Raw genomic sequence first — 20,696 nt, 5'->3', positions numbered from 1 at the left:
TGAAGCCAGAAGACGCGTCTGAGTCTTGTGCATCTTTCTCGAGCTTTGACTTTTCGGCCTGAAAATCACTGACGTCATGATTTGACCTCGGTTTTTTTCGAGATCTTAGTTGTCTTGAAAGCACCAACTAGCCCAGGTACTTCCCACACAATTGCGGGACCTCAGTACTTGAGAAGCGGGAGAAAGACACTGGCGCGTTTGAGTGGTAAGGAGAAAGTAGCCGACTGTATACGAAAGTCGGGGGAAGTAGCCTACATATGCACCGACAGTAAATCGGACAACTTCATTTGTTTTGTTTTGGTACAGTCCACATGTAGGTTTGTTTTGGTCACAGGTCCAGGAATGGCTGAAGAATTGCAATATTTACCTGCAGTTAACCCTGCAGATAGCACTACTGGGCGATCTAAAAAGTCGTAGTCAATCGTACAATAATATAATAATTATTTTAGCAAAAAATAACATTTTCAATTTACAATCTGTAAAAAGAATGAGAATAGAAAGGTTCAGAACTTTTGTGAAACATCACAGCACAGTTGAAAAATATATGGCAAATAGAAATCCAATATGGATGGTGTTAACAGGTGAAGGTTGGGACTAATAACGACTAATAACAACAAGATAACTCATATAGAACATGCTGTGCCCGTAATACGTATATAGGTTAAGAACTTTTTTGAAAGTAATCAAACTGGAGGGACATCATACATGTATGGGAGAGGTTGAGGGTGGAGGAAGGACAAGACTTAAAAACAAACAAAATAAAACTATTGTAAAATAGACTGTGTCCATAAAATGTATATAGCATGTATAAACTGGAAATACAGGCCTAAGCGTTGTTGTTCACTAGTTTGCTCCAATTTGCGGTAGGGGTGGTAGGGTAATAAAGGAAATATATATATATATATTTTTAAAGATATGTATGTATGTATATATATATGTTTATATTTGCCAAAAAAAATATGGGGGATTGGAAGTGATGCAGACAATTACATTGATGGAAGCTACAATCTATCTGCAATATTAAAGCTATGGGTGTTTTCTGTTAAGAGAATGTGTTTCTTGTTAAAAGACTAAATTGCACTAAAGGGAGTAAGTAAAGGCACTATGTGTAATCCTGGGATTAAGTGTATTTATTGGTATAATTCTATAATGGCCTATAGTTATCTGTACTTAATCCTAGAATGGCCCGTAGTAATATTATAATACGATAATGGCATGTAGCAATCTTATAATTGCCTATAGTAATCTGTACTTATTATTTTCTGGAAATAATGTATAGGTGCGCCATCAATATAATTGATCCAAGGAACTAGGAAGGTGAAACCCCGCCTAGATGAAAGAACTTAGATTTGGAAACAATGGTGGAGTAAAGCCGAGGAGATATGGTTATTAGCATAAAGTGGAGGGACTATGAAACTTGTATAAACATGAAACTGTATAAAAAGAGTGGACTGAGACTGAGTCCGGCAGATGGTCCATGGGCCAGCTCGGCTTGTTACTTTATATAAAGTACATTTGAATTCACAAGTTCCGGTATCTGAGAAATGTGATTGAGTGAACATTTCCACAACAATGCTGGTCTACCCCCAAAATTTAACAAAGAAAAAAGAAATAAAGAATATAATATAAAAAGTCAGACAACTTCTGCTGTTTCTATGAAATGCGACAATGGCAGACATGGCATTCGCCTTTGTTAATGCCGACGAAGTGGATGCTATATCTAAATTCCACTTCTCCGACACCAGTGGTTCCCAAACTTTTAATAGTCCCGTAACCCTTCAAACATTCATCCTCCAGCTGCAAACCCCCTCTAGCACCAGGGTCAGCGTACTCTCAAATGTTGCTTTTTACCATCATTGTAAGCACACACACTATACGATACATTTATTCAACATAAGAATGAGTGAGTTTTTGTCACAACCCGGCTCGTGGGAAGTGACAAAGAGCTTTTATAGGTCCAGGGCACAAGTAATAATATATTTGCACATAATAATTTGCCGACACAATGGTTTGAATGGTTAGACATGATTACAAAGGGCAGAAGTATTTTCATACAGTATTTATTTATTTATGTTATTTACAAAGTTGGATGAAGGGTCTTTTCACACCCATGTAGCTCAGTGAGGTAATACTGTATTAATTGTGTAAAATATGTTATTCTCCACAAGATTCGATTTTAAAAAGTTACGTTTCACAAAATAATGTTTTTACTTCATATAGGCATATTTAATCATCAGTACTAGATGCCGCGTTCTTCAACGAGTCGAAACTCGGAAATGTCAAACTTACTAACTGGTTGAACGCGGCACGTGTATAACTACACCATTTAGCAAATCAGAAATGTCAGTTTCCTAGTTCTGACTAGTTTGTGAACGCGGTATCACAGCACATAACGGAACTGGCTTGATTGAGACAGCAACGAAAGTCTTGCTTCTGACGTTCTGTTTCCAGACGGACATATTTAGCTGTTACTCAACCGAGCAAACGTGTGTTTATATTTTCTATGCTGCTTGATTTGTTATGAATCCGCGAATAGTGTGTACTAGTAAACCGCTACTGACGAACCTTTACAGAATATAGATAATGCTCCCCGATATGCAATTGCGTTCATTTGAGTGGGATTTTTCAGCAAGTCACGTTAATCCTGTCAGACAAGCTCGCTAGCTAACGTTAGCTCACTATTGGGCTAGCAAGCTACGTTAGTTACAATGAAGATCAAACGACAAAAGCAAGCCAAAAAACATTAATTTCTACAAACACAACTTCAGTTTTAGAGAGCCCTTTCAAATTCTGATCGACGGGACGTTTTGCCAGGCGGCACTGAAGAATAAGATCCAAATCAAAGAACAGCTGCTGAAATACCTAATGGGAGAGGTGCAACTTTGTACTACAAAGTGAGTGGGGGTTCCTGTTGTGTTAGTCAATATCACACTGTCATGAGTTTTACCCAATTACTTTTTTCTACTATTCAGTTTAAATATGTGTTTTTATGTCATACAGTTGTGCTCTGAAGGAACTTGAATCAACGAAGGACCTCTATGGTGCCAAACTCATCCTGCAGCGGTATCAGGTTAGGAACTGCAAGCATTTCAAGAACCCCGTGTCTGCTGTCACTGCTGGAAGGGACTAATCCTTACCACTACTTTGTTGTCACACAGGTATGTGTTATATCGTATCTTTATGTACCTGGGTCAATCAATGATCAAGTTTCCCTGCTTAGATGTTGCATGCATCAACCAATGGTTATGTGCTACCTCAATTGACTGTAGTTGGGCACCAGATTGCTATAACACAGGCTTGTGTTCCTCTGCTCAGATGTTGCTGACACATGCCAGATCTTCCAACCTTGGATAGGTATCAGCTAACCACATATGTTATAGCAATCTGGTGCCCAATGGCACAATTGATGACGTGGCAAGCAACCATTGGTTGATGCTAGCTGCTACGTGAAATACCTATCCAGGCGTTGTGTGAGACCTGGTATGCGTCAGCAACGCTTGAGCAGAGGAACACGGCCAATGTCCTAGACCAGGGTTCCCCAACTTGCGTGCTGAATTTGCTCCCCGGGGGGTTTTATTTGGCCCCCCAGATTTTGAACAAGTCGTTTAGATTTTTCATTGTTGGACATGACTAAATACCAAGTCATTTTAATTTTGAAAATCTGTTCCAATGTATAAGAGAGACTCATGTAAGCAAGGATTAAAGTTTTGTTTTAGTCAAATATTCTGTTTGGGCTTTTTGTGGTCAATTTGCAGTCTATAAATTATTTGTAATTATGTTCCATCCCCCAACCAACCGCTCAAGAAAAAATCGTCCCGCCGCTGAATCTAGTTGATTATCCTTGTGTAGACACTTGTCTCGTCAGCATCAACAACCAATAGTGCCCCCTATCTAGCTGCATGCATCCAATTTATACCAGATGCATTGAGTCACCTCTTCCTAATGTTTAAATTTCAGGACCAAGAGGTGACATCAGGCCTGAAGAAGATCCCAGGCGTGCCACTTCTGTATATCATCCTCAACACCATAGTGTTGGACAAGCCCAGCCTATGATCTGTGAACCATGTGCAGGCTGTGGCTCTGAGAGAGATGGTCACCCCAGCCCAGCAGCAGAGCATCAACAACCTGAAGGAGGTGCAGGGGATTGGGCAGGATGGAGAGCGCCAGGGCAAGAAGCGTAAGAGGAAATTCTCCAACCCCAACCCGCTCAGCTGCCTGAAGAAGAAAAAACAGACACAGCTGCTTACGACTGAGGACAAAAAGAAGAGTCGGCAAAGGTCCATCCCTAAAACCAACCCCAAACCCCTAGTGGTAGGAAGAGATGTATGTTTTGAGGGCAGGATATAACCAATGTTTTCCCTCCCCAAAAGTTGAACTGAATATAAGAAAGACATCTTTAAAAAAACTTTTTTTATACATCATCTCTAAAATACATAGATAATCTCTAAACCAATTTGCTCCTCTATTTGTCAGTTTAAAGGTATCCCAATTCAATGTCTGGAGAACATATTTTGAAGAAGCACACAGCCATGATGTCAGCATGCTTCTAAAAATGTATCCTTAAACAGTTCAATCTTGTTTGTTGAACATCAGAAGGTATTGATCTAAGTCATTATAGTAAGTCCATAGCAATTACACCCAAATCACTGGCTCAATGAACCAGCTATGAAAAGGATTCATTGACATGAACTGTTGAAACAGTATTCATTTTATTAGAAAAGTAACAAGTTGCTGGGCCTCAGGACTACAGGCATGGCGTCATAATACACTTCAGCAACAGTATCTACAAGAGGTGTCATTTTGGGTTTTATACAAAAAGGAGAATGCAAGTTTACTGGCGCAGAGTTAAAGGGATGAGCAGAAACATTACATGATATACAATTTCAGAAGTTTGTGGGTATCAAAACAATGCATTTGTAGCTATGAACCATAAGATGAGCAATATCGTATTCAAGCTATCGAAGAATGACTGTCACAACACCTAAGTGAATTAAGACTTCCCAGTAGTTATCATTGCATCAAAACTATCTTTTAGATTATTAATACCAAATAAAAGTTTCTCTTTGCCAGAGATTACTTGACATTGAGCTGCATCAAAGAGTTGATGAATGAAATGTCATTTCTGGACACCCACAACTGAAATTTAGATTTGGTTAAATAGCTTAAAATATCTAATGCGAAAAAGTCTTATTCTGGCCAAACCATTAACATAGATAATTGATACAAGTATTTTCATTGACACAGTATGTGACTGAAAAGGGAATTATTCAAGTAATACCATAAAATGCAATTCAGGGGGAATTACTTGGAATAAAAAATATTTGAAACTGGAGCAGGCAATGAGGGTAGAGAGTTTCTATTTTAAAAATCGACATGATTTAAACCTGTAATTAGGCAAGTACGTTAACAAAATCTTCTTTACAATGACGGCCGACCCTGGACGATGCTGGGCCAATTGTGCGCCGCCCTATGGGACTCTCAATCGCAGCCGGATGTGATACAGCTTGGATTCGAGCCAGGGACTGTAATGACGCCTCTTGCACTGAGATGCAGTGCCTTGCGCCACTCTGGAGCCCATTCTCAAATCCCACAACAATGGAGACCTAAATGTCTGCCGATATAAAAACAAATTACAGTCAAGGACTGTAAAAGCAGTACTAAGAACAAACCCATTGGAATGCTTGAAGCTACTAAAATACTATTGGTCTTCAAAATAAGATTGCTGGTGGATGCAATTCAGTTGAGTGTTTCAGAAACTTGCTCAATACTACATGCTCCTTTTGGCTTAAGGGTATAAAACAACTTTTTTAATGGGAGAGAAATAGAAACCTTAAAGCAACATGATTGGATTAACACACTCACATTCTAGCAAAACACAAAGCGCTTTCATTGGATAACAAAAGCCCAAAATACACAGAATTACAATCCCACCATTCATGATTCAGAGACCTCAGCCCCACACTTGACCTTTTAAAAAACATTCTTATCTCAAGAAAAACAAAAACACATAGGTAAGAAGATTTTTTTTAAAGTTTCAGAGTAAAAGCAGCCAGTGTTGAGTCTCTAGATGAGGTGGAAGCGGGTTCCAGGGGTGGCGATGATGTCGCTGTATGGCTCGGTCTGGTTGAGCTCCACCGCCTGCTGCTTTTTCAGAACCAGGAAACTGTAGAACTTGGCGGCAGCCTGCTTCTTGTTGTTGTTCCTGCACAAATCCAGCAGGCTAATTTGCTGGGCTCCTGTCTTGGCCATCACCCTCTGAAGGGAGGGAGAGAACTGTTAGGTCACAGCTAACATGCCACACCGGTCACGTGCGTTGCAAAAATAAATTGACACATACATGTTTTTCAATCATTGCACCCGCACTGCTCGCGAGCATCTGCATTGCCAGTCGCTAAAATGGAAGTTGATTGAATTTGTGACAAGCGCTGTAAATCCTGCCTCTCCCCATTGGTTTTTAGAAGCATATACCCACGTGGGTGATTGAAAGATGAACTGAGGTCGGCTGTAGTAATGCACCTTATGAAAGTTAGCTGCTAATCGCCATATAATGTCCAAAGAAGAAAAAGAAGCCTGGAAGGAGGAGAGATGACTAGAAACGATTAATTTGACCGTTTTATGTGTGGATTAATTGTCGGAGTAGAGGATCTTGTGCATTTCAGGTAAAATCCCAGGACAAATTAGCTAGCAACTGCAAGCTAGCTAGCTAAATTGTCAAATGTATAAAGCTTTTTGACCTGTTCCCAAATTAATATAATTGGTTCAGAGTTTGTTTTGATATTTCAACATGCCTGTTATCGCGTTTGGTGTGGGGGGACTAAATCAATTTGCGCACGATGGCGTCCGGTTTGGGCATGGCGTAAGACCCGGTTCTGGTTAGTAATGTAGGGGTTGTTCACTTGGTGTGTCACAACATTTAGTCAAGTTCTCTCGTAAAAGCTCTCCTATGACATACCTGCAGGCCGTGGAGCATCTGCTGGGTTCTCTTGTTCCACCTCCTCTCCTCTCGGTCCTGGTCACCGGCCTGACCCTCCTCATCCTGTCATTGAACACACATAACATTAACTCTACATACACATTAGCCAATGTACAAGCAACACAAGACCGGAAGTAGGCCTACATATTTTGCTTCCAAAGGAACATAAGACAGAATAGATCAGTGATCACCAGCCATGGTCCCAAGAAAGCCAGTTTCCAGGCTATTCCTCCAACCCTATACTAACGCACGCAATCCCATCAGATGTTTAGTGCTTGGAACACGAGCTTGCACACCCTGTAGCTCTCCAGGACCAGGGTTGGCGGTGACCTCTGGAAAATCTTTGTGTCTATCTCACCTCGTCTGAGCCGTCCTCTCCGTCCTTCTTGTCCTTCTTCTCCTCTATCAGGTCGAGCTCGGGGAACAGGCTGAGGTTGGTGCTGTCCTCGGGGGGCAGCGACACTGTCATGTCCAACTGCTCGGACACGCCTGAATGGTTGGTGGCCTGTTCCAGAGTACCCATCTGGATGGAGAGAGGAAGCATGTTTAAGTGAGTGATTGAGTAGGGGGTTGAGTATGGGCAAAAAGGTAAAAGCAGGTCAAACTTCTATCAAAAAACACAAATGAGATCTCTCAGTACATACAATATCAAATCCCAAAAGCCTTGTATGCTTGACAAACTGTCTTTAAAGTTTCCCTAGCCATGGTTAAACAGGGCCTGAGCGAAGAGAGGAGCAACGAGGCATTTACGGGCAAGCCTGGCTCTGTGTCCTGTGCCTTGCGTTTCTGGCCGTGCGTGGAGGAGGGTGGGGGCATGACTGACTCGTCCAGGGTGGTCCTGCTGCCCTCCATGGCTGATGCCTGCAGCACACTGGGCTCCTCCAGGATGGTCTGGTCTGGAGCACATACAATTACACACAGAAAGAACATTAAAAACTATACCTAACAAGGGCAATTGAGTACAAGTACATGACTGTTATGGATGAGGTGCTTGTGTCAGATTGGGCGTAGGTCTCTACCCAAGTGTACAACTTTGAATGTGTCTACTACTTTGAATTTATCCATGTGTCTACTTTGAATAGTATCCTATATCTTGATATTATATCCATGATGAGAGTTGGCCCTCTAGCCTATAATGGCATCCAATGTAGAGGATTGAACTGTTGCTATTCAGTAGTGCGTTAACTGAATGGAGTATCTCACCGATGATGTCCCTCTGCATAGCCTCCTCTCTGGGCACCTCAGGATTCTCCAAGTCCTTTAGGAATTCATCCAGGCTGTCTGCCTCACCTCCCTTCCTCCTCTTCCTCATTTCGTCTGGCACCAGGGGGGTCAGGGTGCGGGTGAACATCTACAGAAAGAAAGGGACAGAGTGAGAGGGGGAGAGGATAGAGTCCGTGCTGAAAAAATGAAGAGGCGAGGTAGCAACAACATGCACAAGCCCCTAAAAGTAGTGGCTACATTGACCTCAAACTAATTGTTGAGATTAGAAACATATCTAGAAAAGCTCTAATGAAAGAGGTTCAGGAACTAACATGCACACATCTGGGGGGAAACCAGAAAGCCATTTCCAGGTGCTGGATTGAGGACAATAACACAGTAAACAGCCCTTGTTTGTCTAACTACCAGACCAGTTGCTGGGTTACCTTGAGAACCCTGCTGTTCCAGAGGGGCTGTGCTGGCAGGGAGAAGAGCTTCTCCACGCCTCCAGTCTCTTTCCACATCATCAGCTTCTTGGTGGGCGGCGCAAGGTCCAGCGTGGTGACGATGTCAGAGTAGTCGCTGAGCTGGGCACGGATGGTCTTGCTGTCCAGCTCCTTCAGGTTGTCCACAATTAGCTTCCTCTTCCTCTTGGCTTTGGTTTCCTTCACTGTGAGTTGTAAAGAGAAAGATGACATTTGGTGGCAGAAGTAGGATCCAGAGTGAAAAGGATGCCTTGAAAGACGAGCAGACCTCAGTGTTGAAAATGTCTTGAGTGCTGCTAAACTCAAAGAAGAGCAGTGGTGCTACTAATTGAGTATGTTATGGCACAGGCCTATCTGATGTAGTGACAGACATAACAGTACGGGTTTGTTATAATATAACATGAATATCAATATTTATTGAGGTTGTGCGCAGACCTGTGATGTCGATGGGCTCCAGGGCGAAGGCCTCCTCCTCGTTGTGTACCAGCGTGGTCTGCTCTGTCTGGTCCTGCATGGCGGGCAGGAGCTCCGCTGGGCCTGAGTCTGGGCTGTCTGGACCTCCTGCTGCACACACACACACAGTGTACAAAACATAAGAAACGTACATGAGGGGGAGGAGACTGTTTTTATGAGTAAGTTCATGTTTAAGTTTTACTCAGCACTGTCAACACTTTCTAGTCAAAACTTACAAGCCATAAAAAAAGCCACATTCTACCTACAACCAGCACTGCAGCGGTAATGAATGCGTAGGAAAGTGTATTGATAGGCTTGTGTTATTATTAGCGGAGTGGGTCTTTTTTATATGTACACTACCGTTCAAAAGTTTGGGGTCACTCAGAAATGTCCTTGTTTTTGAAAGAAAAGCACTTTTTCCCTCCATTAAAATAACATCAAATTGATCAGAAATATAGTGTAGACATCGTTAATGTTGCAAATGACTATTGTAGCTGGAAACGGCAGATTTATAAAAGCAACCATCACTCCTGTGTTCCAATGGCACATTGTGTTAGCTTATCATTTTAAAAGGCTAATCGATCATTAGAAAACCCTTTTGCAATTATGTTAGCACAGCTGAAAACTGTTGTCCTGATTAAAGAAGCAATAAAACTGGCCTTCATTGGACTAGTTGAGTATCTGGAGCATCAGCATTTGTGGGTTCGATTACAGGCTCAAAATGGCCAGAAACAAAGACCTTTCTTCTGAAACTTGTCAGTCTATTCTTGTTCTGAGAAATGAAGGCTAAAGAAGGCCAGTTTTATCGCTTCTAACACCCATGTAGATATTCCATTTAAAAATCAGCCGTTTCCAGCTACTGAAGTAATTTAGAACATTAACAATATCAACACTGCATTTCTGATCAATTTGAAGTTATTTTAAAATGGACAAAAAAATTGCTTTTCTTTCAAAAACAAACCATTTCTAAGTGACCCCAAACTTTTGATCAGGTGTATGTGTGTGTGTGTATATATATATATATATATATATATATATATACACACACACACACATACAGTGCCTTGCGAAAGTATTCGGCCCCCTTGAACTTTGCGACCTTTTGCCACATTTCAGGCTTCAAACATAAAGATATAAAACTGTATTTTTTTGTGAAGAATCAACAACAAGCGGGACACAATCATGAAGTGGAACGACATTTATTGGATATTTCAAACTTTTTTAACAAATCAAAAACTGAAAAATTGGGCGTGCAAAATTATTCAGCCCCCTTAAGTTAATACTTTGTAGCGCCACCTTTTGCTGCGATTACAGCTGTAAGTCGCTTGGGGTATGTCTCTATCAGTTTTGCACATCGAGAGACTGAAATTTTTTCCCATTCCTCCTTGCAAAACAGCTGAGCATTTGTGAACAGCAGTTTTCAGTTCTTTCCACAGATTCTCGATTGGATTCAGGTCTGGACTTTGACTTGGCCATTCTAACACCTGGATATGTTTATTTTTGAACCATTCCATTGTAGATTTTGCTTTATGTTTTGGATCATTGTCTTGTTGGAAGACAAATCTCCGTCCCAGTCTCAGGTCTTTTGCAGACTCCATCAGGTTTTCTTCCAGAATGGTCCTGTATTTGGCTCCATCCATCTTCCCATCAATTTTAACCATCTTCCCTGTCCCTGCTGAAGAAAAGCAGGCCCAAACCATGATGCTGCCACCACCATGTTTGACAGTGGGGATGGTGTGTTCAGGGTGATGAGCTGTGTTGCTTTTACGCCAAACATAACGTTTTGTTGCCAAAAAGTTCCATTTTGGTTTATTCTGACCAGAGCACCTTCTTCCACATGTTTGGTGTGTCTCCCAGGTGGCTTGTGGCAAACTTTAAACAACACTTTTTATGGATATCTTTAAGAAATGGCTTTCTTCTTGCCACTCTTCCATAAAGGCCAGATTTGTGCAATATACGACTGATTGTTGTCCTATGGACAGAGTCTCCCACCTCAGCTGTAGATCTCTGCAGTTCATCCAGAGTGATCATGGGCCTCTTGGCTGCATCTCTGATCAGTCTTCTCCTTGTATGAGCTGAAAGTTTAGAGGGACGGCCAGGTCTTGGTAGATTTGCAGTGGTCTGATACTCCTTCCATTTCAATATTATCGCTTGCACAGTGCTCCTTGGGATGTTTAAAGCTTGGGAAATCTTTTTGTATCCAAATCCGGCTTTAAACTTCTTCACAACAGTATCTCGGACCTGCCTGGTGTGTTCCTTGTTCTTCATGATGCTCTCTGCGCTTTTAACGGACCTCTGAGACTATCACAGTGCAGGTGCATTTATACGGAGACTTGATTACACACAGGTGGATTGTATTTATCATCATTAGTCATTTAGGTCAACATTGGATCATTCAGAGAACCTCACTGAACTTCTGGAGAGAGTTTGCTGCACTGAAAGTAAAGGGGCTGAATAATTTTGCACGCCCAATTTTTCAGTTTTTGATTTGTTAAAAAAGTTTGAAATATCCAATAAATGTCGTTCCACTTCATGATTGTGTCCCACTTGTTGATTCTTCACAAAAAAAATAGAGTTTTATATCTTTATGTTTGAAGCCTGAAATGTGGCAAAAAGGTCGCAAAGTTCAAGGGGGCCGAATACTTTCGCAAGGCACTGTACATACATACATACATACATACATATATGAACATTTCACTTTCTCTGGTCATAGGAGTAACATCATCAATTTGTGCATGAGGCAGAAATAATGCGGTGCAACTCGAGTTTCGCCATCAGCTGGAAGACGGTGTCCCTTTTCGGTCAGTGTCAGTGGAGGGACGATGAGAGGCGGACCCTGTCTGCTCCCTTTGCCGAGACAGACCATCTGATGCAGGCTTCATCAGCCCAGTAAAATAAATAAGCTAATTATAAAAAATGTATGCACACTCAGCTGTGCATCACAAGTAATACAACAACTGATCATATAGCCTACCTCAAAAATTATTCTGAGAAGAACAATGCATTGGCAAGACAAGCAAAGACCATATGCAATGATGTTTTGGGCCTATAGCCTACTGCACAAACCTCATTACTACAGTACTGTTTTTAATAGGTTAATGTTGCATAGGCTCACATTTTTTAAGTCATGTTTTAAAAAATCTGAACAGTAGATCTCAGCTTGCAGTTTGACACAAAGTTATCTTGACTCAAAAAAGATTGGTGACCTTTTTGTACCATCTAAATATCGGTGTGAAATATATTTTCCATAACCACAGTGTTTTTAGCTGTTTGAAGCTGGTGTACGAAATTTAAGTACAGAAAGCATAGAAATAGCGCACAGAGTATATCCACCACTTCTTAGACTTGCTTTCAATGAGAACGACAGCTGTAACACACATTTCTATGTCCATTTGAAAACGTTACATATTGCAGCTTGAAAATTTCAAGTCCCTTTTGGGAACAGCAAATGGTAAGTGTTGCAACTCACGTGAGAGGGCATCAAAGTCATCTTCGTCATCGTGGTCCTGCAGTCTCAGCACGCTCTCGGTGATGACGGGAGGGTCGTCGAAAATGCCATCCCCATCCTCGTTACTGAGGAGCTTGTCAACTAGAGACAGACAGGAGTGGCAATGCTCAGCAGGAGTTAAAACCTTAGCAAACAGGGTTTTTACACCAGACACATTCATTAATGTAAACAATTAATTGGCCACATTAGTCCCAATTACATCTCCTTCCTCCCACACCTGGGCACACTTCAGGAGGAAGGATATATTATTGGGACACACACAAGAGACAAGGAAAGAAAAGCTTGTGACATATCACAACCCAGGATATCCTTCCTTCTTACCCAGCATGCCTCCATCGCTCTCAGCCATGGGGTCCTCTCCGAAGTCATCTTTGTACTGGTCGTCGTATTCCAGGTGGTTGGAGTTGTCTGGGATCTGGGCAACCGAGGTCTCTGGGTCTAGGAGCAGGTTAGAGGCTGACGCCCCGTGGATGATGTCCACCTCGAAGGTATTCTCCTCACGCATCATCTCCCGGTCGTCCATTCCAAAGTCAGCTGAAGGGGGAGAACATCGAGTATGTTTAGAATGCATTTTTGCAAGTGTATATACAGCGGTAATGAGTGGCGGTGTTTGTCGCACTAGGAAGGGAGGAGATAGGCTGGAGTATGGGTGCATTTCAAGCATCTGCCTGGATATGAAACCACTGTAAAAACATGGTAGACCACTACCAAGCATTTGCTATCATCTATCCAGATCAGTGCGGATGAGGTGAAGGAGTTGAAGAAAGGAAGCCACTACAGACTATTGAGATGCAGCCAAGGTTTAGTTTGAGGAGTGAGGTGGTGAAAGGATTGGCCTAGGAGGCCTGCTATGTACCGAAGTCATTCTCCTGCAGCAGGCTCAGGTTGCCCACCTCCTCCCTCATGGTGATCTCTTCCACTCGACTCTGGTTCAATGTGAATTGCTTGGTGACATCGATATCGCTGCAAAGACAACATAAATCACTAACACCGAATGAAGGAACATCTAATGCACTTGATACAAGCAAATCAATACTCATAAGAGCATACAGAACATATACATCAATAGAGACAGAGAACTCGTCGATGCTACATGAAAAATCTCAAAAAACACATTTCCTCTGATGACATGCAGGACTCACTCTAGGTCTGGTAGTGGCTGGTCGAAGTCGTGGAACTCTTCTGGCATGGTGATGGCGTTGTAGGCAGCTTCTCTGTTCTCCTCTGGCAGATCCACCACACCTGAGAGGGCAGGGATGGAGGCAGGGGTCAGGCTAGCACAGACCCACATAATACACAGCCATAACATCTTCCTACAATGTCAGTACAGTCTAGCAGCCCAGTGTGCCTCTTACAAGTTTCATATTGGGACTCTTTCAGGAGCCCCCAATTTCAGTTCATTCAACAGTGTATGAAAATGCCAAATATAAACAGCAAAATGAAGATTTAAATGAGATGGAGGTTGAGCCAAACTGTAACTCGGAGTCTTGAATGTAAAAAAAACTAAGAATATGTTGGACCAGTCAAGCCCCCTAGACAATACATTACCTGGTCTGAAAGCCATCTTGATCTTGATGAATGCCTCATTACAGTCAGCCAACAAGTACTTGGCTTTCCTGTTGTAGATCCTCACCACCCCCAGGAGCAGATGACCCGACGTACGCAGGGCCATTTTCACCTGGACAATTAAAGAATAAGAAAGGACACTGTGTCCAGAAATACACCCCCCCCCCCTTATGGCGAGATAATTCAATTAACTTCAAATCAGCATCTACATCTCTAGTATGCTCATCCGCCATGTCTTGACTAGAGGTCGACCGATTATGATTTTTCAACACAGATACCGATTGACGATGCCGATTAATCGGACGATATCTAACAATCACAACATTACTGAATGAACACTTATTTTTACTTAATATAATACATCAATAAAAATCTATTTAGTCTCAATGAAATAATGAAACATGTTCAATTTGGTTTAAATAATGCAAAAACAAAGTGTTGGAGAAGAAAGTAGAAAAGCTAACGTTTAAGTTCCTTGCTCAGAACATATGAAACCTTTTAACATGAACATCAATATTCCCAGTTAAGAAGTTTTAGGTTGTAGTTATAGGACTACTTCTCTCTATACCATTTGTATTTCATATACCTTTGACTATTGGATGTTCTAATAGGTACTTTAGTATTGCCAGCCTAATATCGGGAGTTGATAGGCTTGAAGTCATAAACATAAACTTGAAGCATTGCGAGGAGCTGCTGGCAAACACAGCAAAGTGCTGTTTAAATGAATGCTTACGAGCCTGCTGCTGCCTACCACCGCTCAGTCAGACTGCTCTATCAAATCATAGACTTAATTATAATATAATAACACACAGAAAAATGAACCTTAGGTCATTAAAATGGTCAAATCTGGAAACTGTCATTTCGAAAACAGAACGTTTATTCTTTCAGTGAAATACGGAACCGTTCCGTATTTTATCTAACGGGTGGCATCCATAAGTCTAAATATTGCTGTTACATTGCACAACCTTCAATGTTATGTCATAATTATGTACAATTCTGGCAAATTAGTTCGCAACGAGCCAGGCGGCCCAAACTGTTGCATATACCCTGACTCTGCGTGCAATGAACGCAAGAGAAGTGACAATTTCCCTATTTTAATATTGCCTGCTAACATGAATTTATTTTAACTAAATATGCAGGTTTAAAAATATATACTTCTGTGTATTGATTTTAAGAAAGGCGTTTATGGTTAGGTACATTCCTGCAACGATTGTGCTTTCTTCGCAAATGTGCTTTTGTTAAATCATCCCCCGTTTGACAAAGTTGGCTGTCTTTGTTAAGAAGAAATGGTCTTCACACAGTTCGCAACGAGCCAGGCGGCCCAAACTGCTGTATATACCCTGACTCTGTTGCACAGAACGCAAGAGAAGTGACACAATTTTCCTAGTTAAAAGAAAATCATGTTAGCAGGCAATATTAGCTAAATATGCAGGTTTAAAAATATATACTTGTGTATCGGTTTTAAGAACGGCATTGGTGTTTATGGTTAGGTACACATTGGTGCAACTACAGTGCTTTTTTCGCGAATGCGATTGTTAAATCACCCGTTTGGCGAAGTAGGCTGTGATTCAATGATAAATTAACAGGCACCGCATTGATTATATGCAATGCAGGACAAGCTAGATAAACTAGTAATATAATCAACCATGTGTAGTTAACTAGTGATTATGTTAAGATTGATTGTTTTTATAAGATACGTTAAATGCTAGCTAGCACCTTACCTTGGATCCTTGCTGAACTCTCATAACAGGTAGTCAGCCTGCCACGCAGTCTCCTCGTGGAGTGCAATGTAATCGGCCATGATCGGTGTCCAAAAATGCAGATTACCGATAGTTATGAAAACTTGAAATCGGCCCTAATTAATCGACCATTACAATTAATCGGTCGACCTCTGGTCTTGACCCACAGCCAGCGAGTTGAAAATTGACCCTCTTCTACTGGTTTACACAACACTACCCTTACGGCAGCATTACTTTAATAGAGACTAGACACATGATTGAAACACATAATAGAAGCCCTGTATCAATGATCACTTGTTTACCTTGGGGCAGATGATGCTCTCCACACTGCTCTCCAGGTTGCATTCAAACACATGAGCTTTGGTGAGCTTCTTATCCCAGTGGGCCGCTAGCCAGATCTTGGCCAGCGGCCCACGTTTGCTGAGGACAAAGTGAGCATAAAACATTGTCCCAGCACCTTCTCACCTAAGGGTGAGGGGGGGACACCAACCTGCAGGGACAAAGGTTAGAAAAAAACATCCAATCACAAGAAGTGATACACTTTGATGGTCATATTGAATAAGGAAAGATTGAACATTGAGAAGTCCATTTGATTTATATACACTTTGCATTAGTCAATTTGACTGCGTTATCAGTCCTCTCTGCCAGCCGACCAAAAAAACTCTCACACTACATTGCATGAGGAAAGTGCGTTGTGGATAAATGCTAATAAAATGAACAAATAACAATGATTGAATACTAAGAAATTAAATTAAGTAATTAAACCAATAACATTTGGGTAATTTTGTGATTTCTTTACTCAAGCTAACTAGTTAACGTAAACTCACCCCATTCCATACAAATGTGCGCAACCGCAACATTCAAACGAGGCTACAAAGAAAACTAATGGCACTGTAGCGACTGTGTTGACGTCAAAATCGGGGGTGTGAACTAGGTTTCTATTCAAGCGTTGATTGACATGATATTGGCTCTATAGTATTGGAGAAAAGTTGATAAAACTGACCCTCCGTTACATCTTGACGTGTCATGTCTTAACGTACAGCATGCATAAAGCAACTATTTATGTCTTACAATCTCTCTCCACCAGGTGTAGCACTTCTATCATCCTTTAAAACCAAGAAATGGACAGTGATGGGGGTAAGGAGGGGGGAATACCTAGTCATTATCGCATGTGAATATCATTCTCAAAACTGCTGTTTTACTTCTAAGATCACTTTAGCACCACCCTAAAAACCTGATTCAAATTCGACACAAACCTTCAAATGGGTATGTAATGATACATTATATAAACTCTTTATAGTGTTTTATTTACATTTTAGATTCGATAAGGTGATAAGTTGGGCAGATCGAGTGAAAAAAAGCTATTTTCCCACACAACATCTCTCCTTCTCACCTACCACGCATTAGTTTCGCTTCCCCACCCGCCATTTTTTTTAAAGATCAGACGGGGCTCATTGCCTGCTTGAATTATGCAGAAACGGGCAGCGTTTAGGTCATGTAATTTATTCCGTTGGAAAGGGGAGAAATTGTGCTTTACAATGGTATTGACATTACAGTTGATCTGGAAGTATTACGTTTTTGGGGGGCTAAAATAAGGGCAATTGTACGGACCAAGGCGATGTACGAGTTTACGTTAGCGACTGAGGCCCAATATGAGCGCTGTCCTGATCTTGACTCGGTACTGTTTGTTTTAATCAGACATTCATGATGCACCTGTTTATATAGCCTAAATAGGTGCCCCACTGACGCCATCGCTGGGTTGGCATTATGCCTATTATCTTAACATCTTCATTTTCATATAGAATTAGCTTGAGCACTTCATACCATTTTAATTCCACAGTGAACATAATTGTCCATCTCTTAGGGGGGGACATAGTCCACATACCGCAGGGGCGAGCTTATGTTAGCCCTTGTCCTAGTGTCGAACTGGTAGCATATTGTTCTTATGTGCATAACTCACGTCGGAGAGTTTGGTAAAGTTCAAGCATAATCCTTTACTCTGGAATAACATGTTACAGGGCACAACATCCTAATCAGACAATCATAATGCACCTGTTTATATACCCTAAATAGGTGCCCCCCTAACGCCATCTCTGGGTTGGCATTATGCCCATTATCTTAACACCGTCCAAGTGGAGGGGGGCGTAGGTTGGCACAGAGCTGGTTTTCGTATATTGAACCACATACTGTATTTAAACACATCGGAACATTTATTAACAATGGACAACTAGCTCAGTTGTCAAAAATGATAATAAAAAACTCGAGTACCTACTTAAATTAGTTAGGAAGCCAATCGTTTGAATTGTAAAGAAAAATAAAAGATCCGGGACCTCGGCGCGAACCCAACTAGCTAACGGTAACCAGCAATCTTTTGAGGTTTTGCAGGAGACGCGCACGCCACAGTGATCCGAATTAATTTCGATACATATTGGTACAGTATAGCGTTCCAGTTTAATAAACCAATGTGAATGTACTGTAGCTAAATACCCACAGTATAACAGGTAGGTAGTTAGCATAATATGCTAACTAATGTTACCGACCAGTGACACTTGTGCAACGTACAGTAATCAACAACCTCCTGTCATTTCCAAAACAGAGCGCGTATTGTGATATGATTTTGTTGGTTCGTGTCTACAAAATCGGAATCTAACATGCAAAAAATGTTGCTTCATTCCAGTACATGAAAATATATTTAAAATGTAAACAACTCACCAATTACGCTCCAATTTTAGTTTTTTTTTTTTGGCGGCTGTAGTTTACTTTTTTCCACTCCTCCTCCCACTAAAAACAAACATAATGGCGCTGACTTTTTAGTTTCTTCCGCCCGCCCAAAGATTATTTTCAAATCCACAGGATGTTTACAAGACCGTCAGCGGTTTCTACTAGTTACCGCCACGAAGTCAAAATTGTATATTTGGTAAAAATGTTTGAAAACAAAAATGAGCTTTTAGGTCTTACTATGTGGTTAGGTTTTAAATCACATTTTAATCAGATATATTTCTGAAATAGGCGGGGTTTATGACTTTGTGGCTGTGGTTACTAGTGACGACTCAAGTAAGCGGGTGGGGTCAGGCAACAGCGATTTAAAAAAAATATCTTAACCAAGATCAAACAAATCCTGTCGTTTCCAACCGGAACAAATGAGTCATGGTAGGCAGAGCCAAAACACGAGCTAACGAGATCACATTTGCCTGTTCTAAGCAGACATCTGCATATTTCCATTAGGGAACGCCTACTCTGTGAAATGTGACTGCAATAGCTAAATTCGCCTTTGCAGTCCTTCTAAACAACGCGACATTTTAAATTTTGGGAAAGAATTAAGTCTACAAAACTTAAGCCACTGTTCAAAACATATTCTAGTTGTGGGAACAGAAAACCGTATTGAGATAAAATGTTTAATCAGATGAGAATATTTGCAGAATGTCACCCAAAGTCCATCTCCTGGCCACTGGACTTCCTCTCACTACCATATTTGATAGGTAGTGGAAACTCCATGCAGTTGCTTCACATGTCTACATCCGGTGAAACATCTGTTTCATTGGTCTATCTGTGGCCATTGCCGATTTATGCATGTAAATCTTGGTGGGGAAAACTCTTTTTAAATTTTTTTTTTTTTTAGATTCATGCCAGCAAAGCCACTGAACAATATATTAATTACACTACAACAGTGACTACATAAAGCTGTTCTAACAGCAGAGCTTTCTTTTCAGCACCATGGAGTGAATCCTTACCACTACACCTGGCTAATAGCAGAGCCTTATCTGGCAGCGAAACAGTTAATTAAGCCTAATTTACCTTTAAAATGTACCTTCCTTTAAAAAAACCATAGCTGATATGGCTGACTTGCTTAAACAAATATGGTTTCTACTGACAATTGAGATGTACAAACTATGTCATAAGGGGACGATGAGCGGGTAAGTGGCAATCCGAAAATTCGAAAGCCAAGTCAACAAACAGGTCACTGACCATCTCGAATTCCACCGTACCTTCTCCGCTGTGCAATCTGGTTTCTGAGCCGGTCACGGGTGCACCTCAGCCACGCTCAAGGTACTAAAGGATATCTTAACCGCCATCGATAAAAGACAGTACTGTGCAGCCGTCTTCATCGACCTTGCCAAGGCCTTCGACTCTGTCAATCACCATATTCTTATCGGCAGACTCAGTAGCCTCGGTTTTTCGGATGACTGCCTTGCCTGGTTCACCAATTACTTTGCAGACAGAGTTCAGTGTGTCAAATCGGAGGGCATGCTGTCCGGTCCTCTGGCAGTCTCTATGGGGGTGCCACAGGGTTCAATCCTCGGGCAGACTCTTTTCTCTGTATATATCAATGATGTTGCTCTTGCTGCGGGCGATTCCCTGATCCACCTCTACGCAGACGACACCATTCTATATACTTCCGACCCGTCCTTGGACACTGTGCTATCTAACCTCCAAACGAGCTTCAATGCCATACAACACTCCTTCCGTGGCCTCCAACTGCTCTTAAACGCTAGTAAAACCAAATGCATGCTTTTCAACCGTTCGCTGCCTGCACCCGCACGCCTGACCAGCATCACCACCCAGGATGGTTCCGACCTTGAATATGTGGACATCTATAAGTACCTAGGTGTCTGGCTAGACTGTAAACTCTCCTTCCAGACTCATATCAAACATCTCCAATCGAAAATCAAATCAAGAATCGGCTTTCTATTCCGCAACAAAGCCTCCTTCACTCACGCCGCCAAACTTACCCTAGTAAAACTGACTATCCTACCGATCCTCGACTTCGGCGA

General features: G+C 41.5%; 1 protein-coding gene and 1 pseudogene across 2 annotated transcripts; one reads left to right on the top strand and one right to left on the bottom strand.

Annotated features, from left to right (window-relative positions):
• The first annotated feature begins 2,370 nt into the window (after nt 1–2,370).
• On the top strand, nt 2,371–5,912 carry LOC112264897 (annotated as a pseudogene).
• LOC112264896 (double-strand-break repair protein rad21 homolog A) lies at nt 4,691–18,896 on the bottom strand. 2 transcript variants are annotated; one of them, XM_024441803.2, is made up of 14 exons: nt 18,637–18,896; nt 16,227–16,414; nt 14,168–14,297; nt 13,762–13,861; nt 13,476–13,582; nt 12,941–13,153; nt 12,581–12,700; nt 9,094–9,222; nt 8,620–8,843; nt 8,177–8,324; nt 7,724–7,869; nt 7,332–7,496; nt 6,953–7,036; nt 4,691–6,255 (listed from the first exon to the last, which is right to left on the bottom strand). In XM_024441803.2, the coding sequence occupies exons 2-14, from the start codon at nt 16,368–16,370 to the stop codon at nt 6,064–6,066; spliced, it is 1,902 nt and encodes a 633-aa protein (XP_024297571.1). In that variant the 5' UTR covers nt 16,371–16,414; nt 18,637–18,896; the 3' UTR covers nt 4,691–6,063. The 2 variants fall into 2 exon arrangements, with proteins under 2 accessions (XP_024297571.1, XP_024297573.1); XM_024441805.2 differs by having other exon boundaries at nt 9,094–9,219.
• Between the last annotated feature and the right edge of the window lie 1,800 nt (nt 18,897–20,696).

The sequence above is a fragment of the Oncorhynchus tshawytscha genome, linkage group LG13 (genome assembly GCF_018296145.1).
Source record: "Oncorhynchus tshawytscha isolate Ot180627B linkage group LG13, Otsh_v2.0, whole genome shotgun sequence".
NCBI lineage: Eukaryota > Metazoa > Chordata > Actinopteri > Salmoniformes > Salmonidae > Oncorhynchus > Oncorhynchus tshawytscha.
This window is presented reverse-complemented; position numbering and strand designations above follow the sequence as displayed.